This window comes from Myotis yumanensis, unplaced genomic scaffold (assembly GCF_028538775.1).
Source record: "Myotis yumanensis isolate MYYU_CA2020_CCGP unplaced genomic scaffold, mMyoYum1.0.hap1 SCAF_5, whole genome shotgun sequence".
Lineage (NCBI taxonomy): Eukaryota > Metazoa > Chordata > Mammalia > Chiroptera > Vespertilionidae > Myotis > Myotis yumanensis.
Window position 1 is genome coordinate 89,236,486 of NW_027223756.1, and position 15,347 is coordinate 89,251,832.

Genomic DNA, 15,347 nt, shown 5'->3' on the forward strand with positions numbered 1-15,347 from the left:
GCTGGAGCCTTGGGGGTTCTTATTGCATATTCCCCGACAGGTGGCCAAGTGCTTCCATCCCAAAAGACTGTGATGAAGGCTGACCTCCCGCTAGAATCAGCATTGTCACTAGCAGGAACTGGTCTTAGCCATTCAAACAGGTCACCCCAGAGCTCTCTAGGGGAGCAGGACAGGAGACCCACCTGCTGAAGGACAGACACTAAATATAGGGTACAGGCCTTTATACCTATACCTTGCTCAGCCCCCATCAGCCTGGTGAGAATAAAGTAAGGGACAGACACAGAGGCCATTGCAGGGCTGAGGAGGCACCCTGACCATCCCTGACTGCCACACCCTCCTGTCCTACTTATCCTTCTGACCCTTCATACAGCACAGCCTCATTTCCACGGGGCCCCTTTGAGCCACCCACAGCCACTATAATCTTCCACAGAGCGAAGCCCAAATATTAAGGAGCAGATATCCGTCTATCTGTCCTTACCATATGTGTGCTAGAAGGTTCTGGTTGAGGCCAGAGTGCATGAAGATCTCCTTCACCTCCTGGCCGCTCACATAGCCATCCAGGTCCAGGTCGGTCTTCAGGAAGATCTCATCAAAGCGCATCTTGTCTGCCACTGGCACCACCCAGTTTACTGTTGGCTGAAAGGTGGTTTTTGTACAATGGTTAATCCTCAAGCTTTTCAACACCTACAAATATTCACTATTAAAGTGTTTTCATGTGTATTTTAGCAGAAAACCTTCCTCAGGACCCAATGAGCCAAGAGGGCAGACAGGATCCCTGTTCTGTAAAAGGGGAAACTGAGACTAAGAGAGTTTATTGCCAACTCGGTCAATCTCATCCAGTGGCCAGCCTGTACCTCTCTGCACCCCATCACAACACCACTCTCCCCTTGCGCTGAGAGGGAGGTAAAGACCCAGCAGGTCTGTCCACCAACAGCTCTACCACCCCCACTGCCAAGGACATGTCAGTGATGTCCCAGAAGAGGCTTCAAATGTGTTGGGAGAGACCCTTCTGACCACCTACATGAGACGGGAGATGGAAGGCCTGTCTCCTAAGAACGGGCCCAGCTCACGCCAGCCTTCCCGTCTGCCATCTTCTGTCTGCAAACCCTTCCCTGCAACTGCCAGGCGTGTCTTGATGCCCACAGTGCCAGGATTCTGTACTCCATCCTCTGTCCCTGTCCTGACTCTATGTGACACAGGAGTGCTCCTATGAGGTATCGGCATGTGCACAGCCCTGATGGGGGGCCTCCGGCGAGCATGCCCAAGCCTCTCGAGGGAGAGCATTCTGGCAGACCAATGCAGTGCGACTTTGGCATCTGTGGAGCTTGGCCTCTCACACAGCCTGTTCAAGTTTACTCAAGAAGGACAAATGCGCCCTAGCCGGCTTGGTTCAGTGACTAGAGCATCAGCCTGCAGACTGAAGGGTCACGGGTTTGATTCCAGTCAAGGGCATGTGCCAGGTTGCAGGCTTGATCCCCAGCATGGGGCGTGCAGGAGGCAGCTGATCAGTGATTCTCTCTCATCATTGATGTTTCTCTCTCTCTCTTTCTCCCTCTCTTTTCCTCTCTGAAATTAAATAAATAAATAAATAAATAAAAAGGACAAATGCCACCAAGGGTGCTCTAGGACCCATGCGACTCCTAATTCAGGGGCTTCAAGGCCCCTTGGATGCTTGGGAATAGGCCTCTTCGATTGCTAATTCTGGATGTGTCACCTCTGACCTTCAGCACTCTCATGGCACCAAGTGCCACAGCATGGCAGCCCCTTTCTCTAGAGAAGTGTCTCCTCATCTGCCTTTCCTAACAGCCCCCTTCAGTGCCCCGATCCAGCAGCACCCGGTGCGAGCACCAGGAGCCCACAGAGCGAGGCTGGGAAGCCGGGCGCCACGTCGCCCAGACTGTTTCAGTCGGGGCTTCGGGTAATGACTCGGTGCAGCCAGGGACGGGTCGGAGACTCTTCAGGACCTATGGGCCCAATCTAAGAAGCAAGGGCTCCGACAGAGAGGCTTCCAGCAGCAAGAGAGACCTGCGTTTTATTTGCTACCTGATGTGACTTGCAGGCTGCTTCCCATCTGCTGTGGGACACAGTCAGAAGAGATGTGCATACAGGAGCTCTAGTGAAGAAGAGGCTTGCTGTCTTAAGTGACTGGAGCAAACTACACCTCAGATGCCAAGAAACCCAAGGAAAAAGTCACAGCGGGCCAGACAGGCTGAGCTGAGGGAAGAACGGTTTCTGTCTGGGACAACAAAAGTCCTGACATTTGCTGCACAAACAGAATAACCTTGCTGCCTGATTTCTGGGGTATCAGGGCATGTCAAGAGCAAAATCCCGATGCCTGCTTGGCGACAAATCCATACAGGGCAGACTTCCCCTAGAGCTAGGTTTAAGCTGGCTCTGTAGCCGCAGGCCCCCAGTGAATGGGAATAGACCAGCCGTGGGCAAACTACGGCCCGCGGGCCGGATCCAGCCCGTTTGAAATGAATAAAACTAAAAAAAAAAAAAAAAAAAAAAAGACCGTACCCTTTCATGTAATGATGTTTACTTTGAATTTATATTAGTTCACACAAACACTCCATCCATGCTTTTGTTCCGGCCCTCCGGTCCAGTTTAAGAACCCATTGTGGCCCTCGAGTCAAAAAGTTTGCCCACCCCTGGAATAGACCCTGGTGGCTGGAAGGAGCCTCACCCCACATCTGGCCATGAACAGGAACAGGTGGCCCTTGGGGAAGTCCCAGACAGGGCATCACTAACTTGCAGATGAGAGAAGTGGGGGAGAGGGAGCATGGTGACTGTGGGTCCCCCGAAATGCTCATTCTTGTATCTGATTCCTCCAGTTGGCCCTATTCCTGAAGGGGACACACTCTCCCACTTTTGAACCTAATGGCCACTGGTAAAATCAGTGTAGTTTAAGAACTCTTGGCAAGCCCTGGCTGGTGTTGCTCAGTAGTTAGAGTGTCGGCCCACGCACCAAAGGGTCTCGGGTTCAATTCCCAGTCAAGGGCACGTACCTGGGTTGCAAGTTTGATCCCCGAACCAGTGGGGCATGTGCAGGAGGTAACCAATCAATGTAACCCTCTCACACTCTCTCTTCCCCGCCCCCCCCCACCCCCACCTTCCACATTTTCTAAAAATAAATGAAAAAAATATCCTCGGTGAAGATTAACAACAAAAAAAAGAACTCTTAGCAAGAATTTAGCAGACTAAAGGAGATGCTGGGTTGTCTTAGAAAACAACAGCTTGTGCAGGTCTAAGTGACCAGCCTCACCCCCTCTTTGTCCCCACCCTATTATCCCCTTGCTCACCCTGCCCTGGCCTGCTCCCTGTTTCTAGAACATACCAAGTGCTCCCACTTCAGAGCCCTGGAGCCCTGGAAGACTAGTCCTCTGATGGCTTCCTGTCATGCAGATTTTAGCTCAGACATCATCCTATCAGTGACTGTCCAGCTGGCCCCATCTGCAGAAGCACGCACTCCTATTCACCCAGACACTTCTAGGCCAGGCCCAGTCCTGGTTTCTGATGGCTGTCAGACCTTCCTTAGTTTATTGATTTACCTATCATTTGCCTTCCCATTAGGGAAGGGGCCTATCCCACAGTCACTGTGGCACTATCCAGGACCTCCAAAACACGCTGGGCATGGCTGGAGAGCTACTAAAGATATCTGGCTGGGCTGTCTAAACCAGTGATGGTGAACCTTTTGAGCTCGGCGTGTCAGCATTTTGAAAAACCCTAACTTAACTCTGGTTCCGTGTCACATACAGAAATTTTTTGATATTTGCAACCATACTAAAACAAAGATTTATATTTTTGATATTTATTTTATATATTTAAATGCCATTTAACAAAGAAAAATCAACCAAAAGAATGAGTTTGCGTGTCACCTCTGACACGCGTGTCATAGGTTCGCCATCACTGGTCTAGACACTGGGCTTCTTAGCAGACAGCCATGGAAATCTGACCAACCAGAGGTTCACAGCTGTGGGCCATACCCTCCACCTGGCCAGGGCACTTACAGGAGCTGCATTAGCCTTGTCACCGAGCCACTGGCCCTCTCTCATCTCTTTTTTTTTTACTCAAGGGTGCAAAGCTGTGTTCTATGAGCTCCTTGAAAACGAGCCTCCTGAGTCAGAGGTTTAACTTTATAAATGTGTTATGAGCAAGAGAAATCGCTGTCTGATTATGCACTTCCCATTTTCATCATATTATGAAGTTGCACTGTGGTGCTGGCTGGCCTGTGTGTTACATTCATTGCTTTGCCTTTGAAACCACAAATGAGGCAGAAAGCGATGCATGATCCCAGATGTAACTCAGTTCGAGTTCTCACATATTTTAGACAATCTCAAAGGTATTCTTTTATAAAGATGCTTGATTTGCCAGAACAAAAAACATTTATATATATGATGCTACTGTGCATGCAGAGTCTGAGCCCCCATGTGTCTTTCTAACATGAGATGGATGCTCTCACTCACCTCATCATTCAACATACACTCACTGAGCATCAAAGTACCAGAGATTGTTCTAAACAGTGAGATTATAACCAAGACTTGAGTCTGCTCTCATGAAGCTACAAGGTGTGTGTGTAAACAAACCATACATAACTCACTACATTCCCAGGTATGAGAATCTAAAAGAATGTGGGGTAGCCCTGGCCAGGTATCTCAGTTGGTTAGAACATCGTCCTGGTATGTCAAAGTTTCAGGTTCGATCCCCAGTCAGGGCACATACAAGAATCAACCAAAGAATGCATAAATAAATAAATGGAATAATAAATCAATGTCTCTCCCTCCTCCCCCTTTCCTCTCTCTAAAAATCAATTTTAAAAATTTAGACAAATGTAAAGCAGAGGGAGGAAAATGGCTGCATGAGCAGGACCTGGGGATTGCTGGGTAATGGTGTGGTCATGCTAGGCTCCCTGATGAGGTGTTCCATAAGTAGGAGGCTCACTAAGCAAGGTGCCCCAGTGCGATCTGGGGATACCCCTCCCAGCAGAGGGACTGTCTGAAGCAGGAGTGGCAGAGGAGAGGGCCTGCTAGGAGGTTACTGGGTGTGTCTGAGGAAAGGTAATATTTATATGCCAGTGAATGAGAAAATTAATTCTCAATCCCTGTTGCTATAGTCCGAATGTTTGTGGCCCCCTAAATTCATATGTTAAAATCCTATACCCCAATATGGTGGGGTTAGAACATGGGGCCTTTGAAAGGTAATTAGGTCATGAGGGTGAAACCCTCATGAATGGGATTAGTGCACTTATAAAAGGGACCCAAGAGAGTTCTCTAGCCCCTTCCACCATGTGAGGACACAGCGAGAAAATGGCTGCCTGTAAACTAGAAAGCCCTCATTATTTGCCCAATCTGTCCATGCCTTGGAAGCTTCCAACCTCAAAAACAATGAGATATAAATGTCTGTTGTTTATAACTACCTAGTCTATGGTATTCTGTTACAGCAGCCCAAATGGACTAAAATGCCTGTCACAAATATTTTTAATTTAAGCATAATCATTGCCATTTGGGAGCACAAAGTACTTGCTCCCAAGAAACATCTTGCTGGGCCTTTACACATGAAAATGGCTGTGCTGAGAAGTGGCCATGTACACAGAGGGCACCATACCTGTGTTTGTTTGATACTGTGCTTGGGAGACAAACTTCCTGTGCTGTTTAGGCTGCTGACGCTGCCATGGGAAGGCGTGGAGCGGAGGCTGTCTTTAGGCGGGGGGCTAGCGGGCAGGACAGGCACGGCACCTGGGAACACTGTCTTTTTTCTCTTGGTGGGTGGGATGAGGGACGGGGGCAGGACGGAAGGCACGGGCTCCTTCTCAAGGGCTCGGTACACCAAGTGCATGGCCTGTAAATACAGAAGAGAATCACATTCAGGTGTCAGGACAAGGGCGGACAGAAGGCAGCTCTATCAGGGGCTGCAGTGACAAGACAAAGATCATTCTTTATATATGTGTGTATGTGTGTATTTTATTGATTTCAGAGAGGGAGGAGAGAGAGATAGAAACATCAATGATGAGAGAGAATCATCAATTGGCTGCCTCCTGCATGGCCCCTATTGGGGACTGAGCCCACAACCCGGGCATGTACCCTTGACAGGAATTGAACCTGGGACCCTTCAATCCACAGGCTGACGCTCTATCCACTGAGCCAAACCGGCTAGGGCCAAAGATTGTTCTTTTTGAGCTCACTTCTAAGCTGAACAGAATAAAGTAAACCTCTTCTAATAAGCTATACTTCCAATGTAAAATTTTCCAAGGCATTTGTGTAATTGTGATACTGAATGAATACAAAAGGAAGTCAATCATGCCAAACTCCACACGTCCCTTCACTACACAGGAGGGCCAGGGCTGACAACTCACAAATTTGAAAGTCTAAGGACACACCACAAGAGCTGTGTTTACTTCAATTCCAGAGACTCAGAAAACTACAGGAAAGGGTGCTGTGCCCAGGACAGGCGGCTCTCCTGTTTCAGGCAGGTAGGAAATGGAAACTTTGTCTAAAACAAAGATTAAAAGATTATTTCAAAATGTAACAAGACCAAACCACATTTACAATGCTCCTCACTTCAAAATATTCTTTAAGTTGCTATTTGCAAAGAGAACAGATCCTTAACACAGGTAGGTCACTATAAAACACAACAAAATGTTACACCCAGTGGACCACCAAGATGGCGGCATAGGTAAACACCGGAGACTGCTGCCGCAAACAACCACTTCAAAAATACAACTAAAAGATGGAACGGACATCACCCAGAACCACAGGAAGGCTGGCTGAGGAGAGACTCTTCAACTAGAAGCAAAGACAACAGCATTACGAGGCTCAAAGGAGGCGCAGTGTGGAAAATTTAAAGGTACGGAGGTGCGCGCGCAAAGTGGGCTGGTGGCTGAGGGCGCGGTTGTCGTTTTGAATCAGGAGGGAGTCTCAGACTCTGAGCTCCAGATCCGGGCGAGTCTCTAGGGACCCAGACTCAAACGGGAGAAGCGGAACTGTCTGGCTAGGGTCCCTCCGAGGTTTGCAGCGGTTGCTGGGACAGAGAGGCAGAGCCCCTGGGGACTGACTGAGAGCAGCCATAACTGCTCCCTCCACCCGCCCTGTTGATCCCGCCCTGCCCAAGCCCTGCGCAAAGCCATTTGCCGGATCGCCTCAGGCAAAGGCTAGATTAGCACCTCCCCAGAGGACAGAAGTTTTCCCACAGCTGAGTCCCACAGCCAGTCGGCCTGGTGGTCAAATCCCTCTAGTATTAACTACATCAATCAAGGCTTAACTAGAACAAGACTGCGCACAAAGACACAAGGGGGTGCACCAAGAAAGCATAAAAAATGCGGAGACAAAAAAACATGACAGAAATGGAGGATATAGAGCTAAAAAATGCAATTTTGAGGGCTTGCAATAAACTTGAGGAGAGCCTCACGAAAACTAATGAGACCCTCGATGCTACAATAAAGAAACTAGAAATTAAGCATACACGGACTGAAATAAAGAATATTATACCCAATAGCAGACCAGAGGAGCACAAGAATCAAGCCAAAGATTTGAAATGCAAAGAAGCAAAAAACACCCAACTGGAAAAGCAAAATGAAAAAAGAATCTGATAGTGTAAGGAGCCTCTGGGACAGCTTCAAGCGCACTAATATCAGAATTATAGGAGTGCCAGAAGATGAGAGACAGCAAGATATTGAAAACCTATTTGAAGAAATAATGGCAGAAAACTTCCCCCACCTGGAGAAAGAAATGGACTTACAGGTCCAAGAAGCGAAGAGAACCCCAAACAAAAGGAATCCAAAGAGGACCACACCAAGACACATCATAATTAAAATGCCAAGAGCAAAAGACAAAGAGAGAATCTTAAAAGCAGCAAGAGAAAGAGACTCAATTACCTACAAGGGAATACCAGTACGACTGTCAGCTGATTTCTCAACAGAAACTTTGCAGGCCAGAAGGGAATGGCAAGAAATATTCAAAGTGATGAATACCAAGAACCTACAACCAAGATTACTTTATCTAGCAAAGCTATCATTCAGAATTGAAGGTCAGATAAAGAGCTTCACAGATAAGGAAAAGCTAAAGGAGTTCATCACCACTAAACCAGTATTAGACGAAATGCTGAAAGGTATCCTTTAAGAAGAGGAAGAAGAAAAAGGTAAAGATACAAATTGTGAACAACAAACATGCATCTATCAACAAGTGAATCTAAGAATCAAGTGAATAAATAATCTGATGTACAGAATGAACTGGTGATTATAATGAATCAGGGACATAGAAAGGGAATGGACTGACTATTCTTGGGGGGAAAGGGGAATGGGAGATTCGGGAAGAGACTGGACAAAAATTGTGCACCTATGGATGAGGACAGTGGGTGGGGAGTGAGGGCGGAGGGTGGGGCAGGAACTGGAAGGAGGGGAGTTATTGGGGGGGGGGGGGGGAACAAATGTAATCTGAACAATAAAGATTTAATTTAAAAAAAAAAATGTTACACCCAGCTGGTGAATAAAAAACACACACAAAATGACACAATTCTATGACCCATTTATAAAGGAACATAAATCTTGGCTAACATGATAAGAAATGACAAAAACAAAACAAAAAGGGCCCAGCTGGTGTGGCTCAGCGGTTGCACATCGACCCATGAACCAGGAGGTCACGGCTCGATTCCCAGTCACAGCACATGCCCAGGTTGCGGGCTTGATCCCCAGTAAGGGGTATGCAGAAGGCAGCCAATCGATGATTCTTTCTCATCATTGATGTTTCTATATCTCTACTCCTCTCCCTTCTCTCTCTGAAATCAATAAAAAACATATTAAAAAGAGAGAGAGAGCAAGAGAGAGAGGGGGAGAGAGAGAGAGAGAGAAACTTGGGGCTCATGAAGCTGTGAGAAGAAAGAGGCCCATTCCTGGTTCACTCCGGGCCAATCACCCCATTCCTGAGGACCACTCCAAGGACGCTTCAATGATATGAACACTTTAAGTCAAATGCAGTCAAAAGAAATAGGAAAAAATAAATAATGAGGGAGCAAGGGGAAGAGACTGGGGAGTTTCATGTTTAAGAAGGGCAGGGTTTCAGTTTTGCAAGATGTAGAGAGTTCTGGAGATGGATGGAAATGGGGATAGCACAACAATGTGAATGTACTTAATGCCACTGAATTGGACACTTAAAAATTATTAAGATGGTAAATTTTATGTTATATTTTACTATACAAAAAATAATAATAATAATGGACAACCAGTGAAAACAATAGGATGGAGAAACATGGAAAATGCTCAAAGTAAAAAGGCAGAACAGAGTTGACATGAGTGGAGAAAACACAACTGAATACTTGTTAGGTGTAAGGCAGGGGTGGGGAAACTTTTTTCTGCCAAGGGTCATTTGGATAACTATAACATCATTTGTGAGCCATACAAAATTATCAGCTTAAAAATTAGCCTGCTTTAGGACTATCCCTATTAACTTCCTTTTATGTAAATAATTTGTGAGTTTCTGAAAAACTTGCTTTTGCTTATTTAATTTTGAAAAGCTAAATTCATAATACAAAAAAATTAGCCTGCTATATTTGGTCAAACATTTAATTAACTCACCCCTAATGCCTTGGCAGGGCCAGACCAAATCATTTCATGGGCCTTATATGGCCCTCAGGCTGGTTCCCCACTCCTGGCGTAAGGGATTATGAAGGGGGATGGTAAGAGAAATCTGTAATTCCCTTGTAAAATGGTTTAGATTTAACCTAGAAGCTTAAAAGCTCAAAGGCTTTATACACATAATATAGTAAAGATAGGAAGACGATTCAATTCATCTATATGTTGTGAAAATCACATTTTAAAGATATTTAAAATTCCTAGAACAGAGGGATATGGTTGGGTATTCCCAGATAATTCACAATTGCGGTATTTTTTTTTTAATTTTGTTCTTGGGGGGGGGGGGGGGCTTTGAACTTAATTACTGTTTATTAAAGCCTTATCCTTAACTACAAGGGACTACTTTATTCTTTGTTTGAGATGTAATGGAATGAGGTAAGTGAATAAATCCTATGAATGGGAGGAAGGTCCAACATGGGGATGAGGTGGAAGGGAGAGAGAAGAGGAGGGACAGATTGACAGGGGCACAGGATGAAGAGGGCAGGCTCAAGGAGAGGTCAGCCCAGCCCACCGGGCAGCTGAAGAAGCGGATAGGTCGCTGCAGGGTTGTGCAGGGAGGGCAGCTATATGGGAAGGTAGCGCACAGGACAGAAGAGCCTTATCTGCACACAGTTCCACTGCTGTCACTAAAAGACGAGGGTGAGAGTGCCTGGGTTTAGGCCCAGACAGAAGCCAACGTGGAGCAGGAGCACCCCAGGGGTACTGAGCACCCCAGTGCCCAGATTCTGGTTTCCAACAACATTCTCCACTACAAGGACTGGGGGGCCCTGGAAAAAGGGCTGACTGGGGGAGCCAGGCGGGTCTTACTGTGCCATGAGGAAACAACTGGTCAGAGAATGATGGGATGTGACCAAAGGACAAAGGAGTCAACTGGGAAGAGCTCCCACTGGGCAAAATAAGTCAGGCCAGTAAAGGATTACAAACCGTGAAGCAGAGGACGCATCCATAGTCCACTCTGATAGAAACAAATTCCTGACGGTAGAAGGCTAGCTAGAAAATGCACAAGGAATGATGGAATTACAAGATCCCCACCTGCAACCACCAGAATCCTAACTGATGGAGTCAAGACTCCTGGGAGGATGGGAGGACGAGCAGGTGAGAATCAGAGGGGTATCAGGGTGTTCAGTCTCCATGTGTCTCTCACAAGACACTGAACACGAAGAAAAAGAATAACTACAGCAGCCTCCACCCTGACCTCAATCAAGAATTGATGCCCTGACCGGTTTGGCTCAGTGGATAGAGCGTCGGCCTGCGGACTGAAGGGTCCCGGGTTCGATTCCAGTCAAGGGCATGTACCTGAGTTGCGAGCACATCCCCAGCAGGAGGCGTGCAGGAGGCAGCTGATCGATGTTTCTCTCTCATCAATGTTTCTAACTCTCTATCCCTCTCTCTTCCACTCTGTAAAAAATCAATAAAATATATTAAAAAAAAAAAAAGAATTGACACTGTCACAATGACATGTAATAAGACATCACACGTTCTAGAGATGACTTGCCATAAGACATCGCGTGTCCTATGGATACCCCAGGAGAACACATATCCCATAAAGGTGCACGGCCTGGATCATCAGAGAGAACAAGAGACAACCCCATACTGAGGGACACTCTACAAATGCACTCTTCAAATGCCCATGTGTGCCATGGGACATGAAGACAGAGCTGCCCCAGATTAGAGGACACAAAAAAAACAGGGTTACAGAACAGAACATACCAGGCTGGAGTCTCTTTAACTACAAAGGACATTTTGCAGAAAATTGGCAAAAATATGAATAATATCCTTAGATTATATAGTAGATGATATAATATAGTAATATAGCCTGGCTGGTATAGCTCAGTGGTTGAGTGTCAACCCATGAACCAGGAGGTCAGGGTTCAATTCCAGGTCAGGGCACATGCCCAGATTGTGAGCTCAATCCCCAGGAGGAGGCTTACAGGAGGCAGCCAATGAATGATTCTCTCTCATCATTGATGTTTCTCTCTCCCTCTCCCTTCCTTTCTCTAAAATCAATAAAAATATTAAAAAAAAAAATAAATATATATATATAGTAATATATAACTATAATAATAATTACTATAATAAATTAAATAATTTCAAAGCTCATTTCCTGGTTTTAAAATGGAAAATGGTTATGTAAGAAAATTCCTTGGTTTTAAGAAACACACACTTAAGTATTTTGGATTTAAAAGGTATAGCATCTGTAACTTACTCTAAAATGGTCCAAAAGAAAATTCATGGATGTGTATACACATATACATTTACTCATAGAGAGAGAGAGAGGGAGAAAGGGAGGAAAAAAAGATAAATGTGGTAAAATAGAATCTGAGTGAAGGGTGTTTACTATAACTTTTCTTTAAATCTAAATTATCCTATATAAGAAAAGGCTAACATGCAAATCAACCGAACGGCAGAACAACCGGTGCTCTAATGCACAGTGACCACCAGGGGGCAGATGCTTGCCGGGAGCCGGTCCATCCTTGCTGCTTGACACAGTCGCTGCAGGAAAGAAACATCTGCACAGCATATGTTTCAAGGGACCTGGCATATATAGCATACTGTTCTTAATATGTTTGCTCCCTTTAGCGCCATGTGTTTTAACCAAGGTCACCTCTCCGAGAAAGGTTGTTTCCCCAGGTGGGGATCTTTCCCTGAGGTTAGGGAGGGGATACAACCCCTTAATTAAGTGCCAGGCGGGTAGTTAAGGTACATAATCTTTACTCCCTGGAATGGAGATAAGAAACGCCCTAACCTTTGTAATAGAAATTGACAGGATTAAAATCGGCTGGTATAAATACGGATGTAACAAGACAATAAACATCAGATCCTCATCAGTTCCTAACCAGAACTCCAACCAGAACTTTGGCTGGAGATCCTGGCTATAAGTCCTGACTAGGCTGCTGATCAACTGAAGGCTGTCTTCGTGTCATTCCTTCTTCGCCGACTCCGTCCACACCTTTGGGGACCCCTGGACCCGCTGGGATTGGACCCCAGCAGATGCTCAATGCAGGAGCTGCCCCCCTGGTGGTCAGTGCGCTCCCACAGGGAGAGCGCCACTCAGCCAAAAGCCACGCTCACGCCTGGCGAGCGCAGCGGCCATGGTGGGGCCGTGCTAAGGATGTTGCAGGGAGCGGGCCTAAGCTGGCAGTCAGACATCCCTCAAGGGCTCCTGGACTATGAGAGGGTGCAGGCTAGGCTGAGGGGACCCCCCTCCACCCCCGCCTGAGTGCACAAATTTTGTGCACTGGGCTTCTAGTATCTAAATAAACATTTTTAAAAATTAAAGAAAAAAATAAGTCCAGAAACCTTCCCCACACCATGAGAGGCACAACAGAGTGAGGAAAGAGAGTCACAGTGGGGGCCTACCACAGCAAACTCATCTCTGTCCAGATGTCCGTCCTTGTCAATGTCACTGAGGTCCCAGACCTGCAAGGGAAAGAGCAGCAAGGCTTACTGGGGGAGGAAGGGCTGGTGTGCGGCAAGAGAGCCCACCAGAACTCAGATTCTGAGTGCATGCTGGAGTTAAAACAAGGCAATCAAAATGCTTTAAGAACCAATCTGCAGATTCTCTGAAAAACCATCATCCAATGAAGTATTATGAGTTCCAAGAACCATTCTGTTACAGTATGATCATGATTTTCTCTAACAAATGATCATGATTGTAATCACATCCTCCCTGATTTTTTTCTTTATCACCTCACAAAGAAATCTTACCTAGAAAGATAGTTTGTTTTTGGCACAGGTGTTGCTCTAAACATAAGACGACCCCCCACCCCCACCCCACCCACACAGTCGTGGGCATGTGGTCGAGCAGGTCTGTGGTGTCTCATCTCCTCTCCCATCAGCAGATGGTGAGTCAGGTGCTAGGCTTGTGCTAGGCTTACGTAGGACCTGAAGACCAGGCAGACAGGTATGAGTTCCTAGAAAAAGGCCACGTGCCAGATTTTTTAAAGCACAATTGAGGCAATGACCCAAGTTAGCTCTCCACCCTGCTGTGTCCTTGGCTATGACCTCTCAAACATTCCAGAGGCCAGAGCCTCCAGCTGGGCCTCCCTGCCTTTAGTACTATCCCCAGGCTAACTACAGGGACTGCTCTAGAACAAACTCTGACACTACCATGCCCTGCTGACAACTTCTCAGTCTGGCACATGGAGTCCCCAGTACCCTTAACAGGTCCTGCACCCCAGGCCAGCCTCCTGGGACTCCACCTTGAACTCTAGGGACACCAGAGTATTCATAGTCCCCGCAAGCATAGGAATGCCCTCTAAAAGGCTTTCAGAAAAGCTGGCAATAGTAAAGCCAAGCCTTAAAGACATTGAAGTCATTAAGGTCTCTGAAAATGGCTATAAGAAATTTTAATAATGAAACCATTTTCATAAGACATGAGCTAATTTTAAAGCTTCATATAATTAGTACAAATGATTTGGTGGAATTTCTAAATGTTAGTAAAAAATAAAAAAATAGAAGTGTTCAGTATTGGGCTGAGGGCTTTATGTCTTTTCATTTAGGAAGCAGAAAAGTAACTTTCCCAAAGATACAGTGTATGTGTGGGGGAACCAGTATAGGAATGGGCCTTCCTGCCTCCACAGTCCTCCCTGTGCCCAGGGCTTCCCCACTGACATGGGCCAAATCATTCTTTGTGGGGCATCCTAGGGACTGCAGGGTGTTGTGCAGCACCTCTGGCCTCCATCCACATGATGCCAACAGCACCCAAGCCAGGTGGGACAGCCCAAACTGCTCCAGACATTGCTCATGTCCCCTGGGGGTAGAATGGCACTACCCAGCATGCCAGGCTGCCTCTGATCATGCTGTCACAGCCTGGCCTTCTCAACCTGTAGTCTGCCACCTGAATGAGCCATGTGTAAAGCCTAGGGAGTGTCTGTGGACAGCAAACATGGGGCCAGCAGAATCCGCAGCCTTTAGGGAGGTGAGAAAACCACTTACCCTGCCCAGGACATCAAGAGGTAACTTTGAGTTCATGAGAACTGGCTTAACTTTGTCTCCAGAGAGCAAGCCATTTATAGGTAACAAGCTTTCAAAAATTCCATCGAATTTTGCCTTTTCTTCCACCTAGTTGGAAAGAAATAGCCCAAGTGAGTAAAAAAGTGGGCCTGTGGAAGAGTCTAAAGCGAGCTGGAAGCTCAATGAACGTGGGCGAGGATTCACCCCAGGCCTACCTAAATGCACAAGACAGTCTTACAGCAGTTCCAGAATGAACTTATGCCCTGCAAGAAACCTCCTCTGATACCCATGGATCTGGCAGTCAAGATCAATAGGAGAGAGAGGATCTGACCCCAGAGGCTGCCAGGGAGATAAAGATCACTCCATCTGTGTCCTAGGACAAGAGCATGCATGGATTTTAGTTCTTTAAACAAGGAACTAAATCTGGATATCAATCTACAGAACTAACAGAATTAAAGAACCAAATATAAAAGTAAACCGAAGATTTGCCCGGACAGTGTAGCTCAGTGGTTGAGCTTCGGCCCATGAATCAGGAGATCATGGTTCGATTCCCAGTCAGGGCATGTGCCTAGGCTGCAGGCTCCATCCCCAAGAGGGGGAATCGTGCAGGAAGCAGCAGATCAATGTTTCTCTCTTATCAATGTTTCTATCTTTCTATCCCTCCCCCTTCCTCTCTCTAAAATAAATAAAAACATATTAGCCCTAGTCAGTTTGGCTTAGTGGATAGAGCATCAGCCTGCAGGTTGAAGGGTCCCAGGTTCGATTCCGG

At 46.4% G+C, this 15,347-nt stretch overlaps 1 protein-coding gene across 18 annotated transcripts in view; it reads right to left on the reverse strand.

Annotated features, from left to right (window-relative positions):
* Positions 1-15,347, reverse strand: part of EPS15L1 (epidermal growth factor receptor pathway substrate 15 like 1) — a 101,969-nt gene that overhangs the window by 54,696 nt on the left and 31,926 nt on the right. For 17 of the 18 annotated variants that reach the window (XM_070416306.1, XM_070416304.1, XM_070416312.1 and 14 more), the window contains exons 7-10: positions 14,561-14,686; positions 12,983-13,042; positions 5,605-5,838; positions 479-636 (exon numbers count right to left, since the gene is read on the reverse strand). In XM_070416306.1, the coding sequence (XP_070272407.1) occupies positions 479-636; positions 5,605-5,838; positions 12,983-13,042; positions 14,561-14,686 (578 nt within the window). The remainder of the gene's footprint in view (positions 1-478; positions 637-5,604; positions 5,839-12,982; positions 13,043-14,560; positions 14,687-15,347) is intronic. The other variant, XM_070416308.1, reaches the window with a different exon arrangement.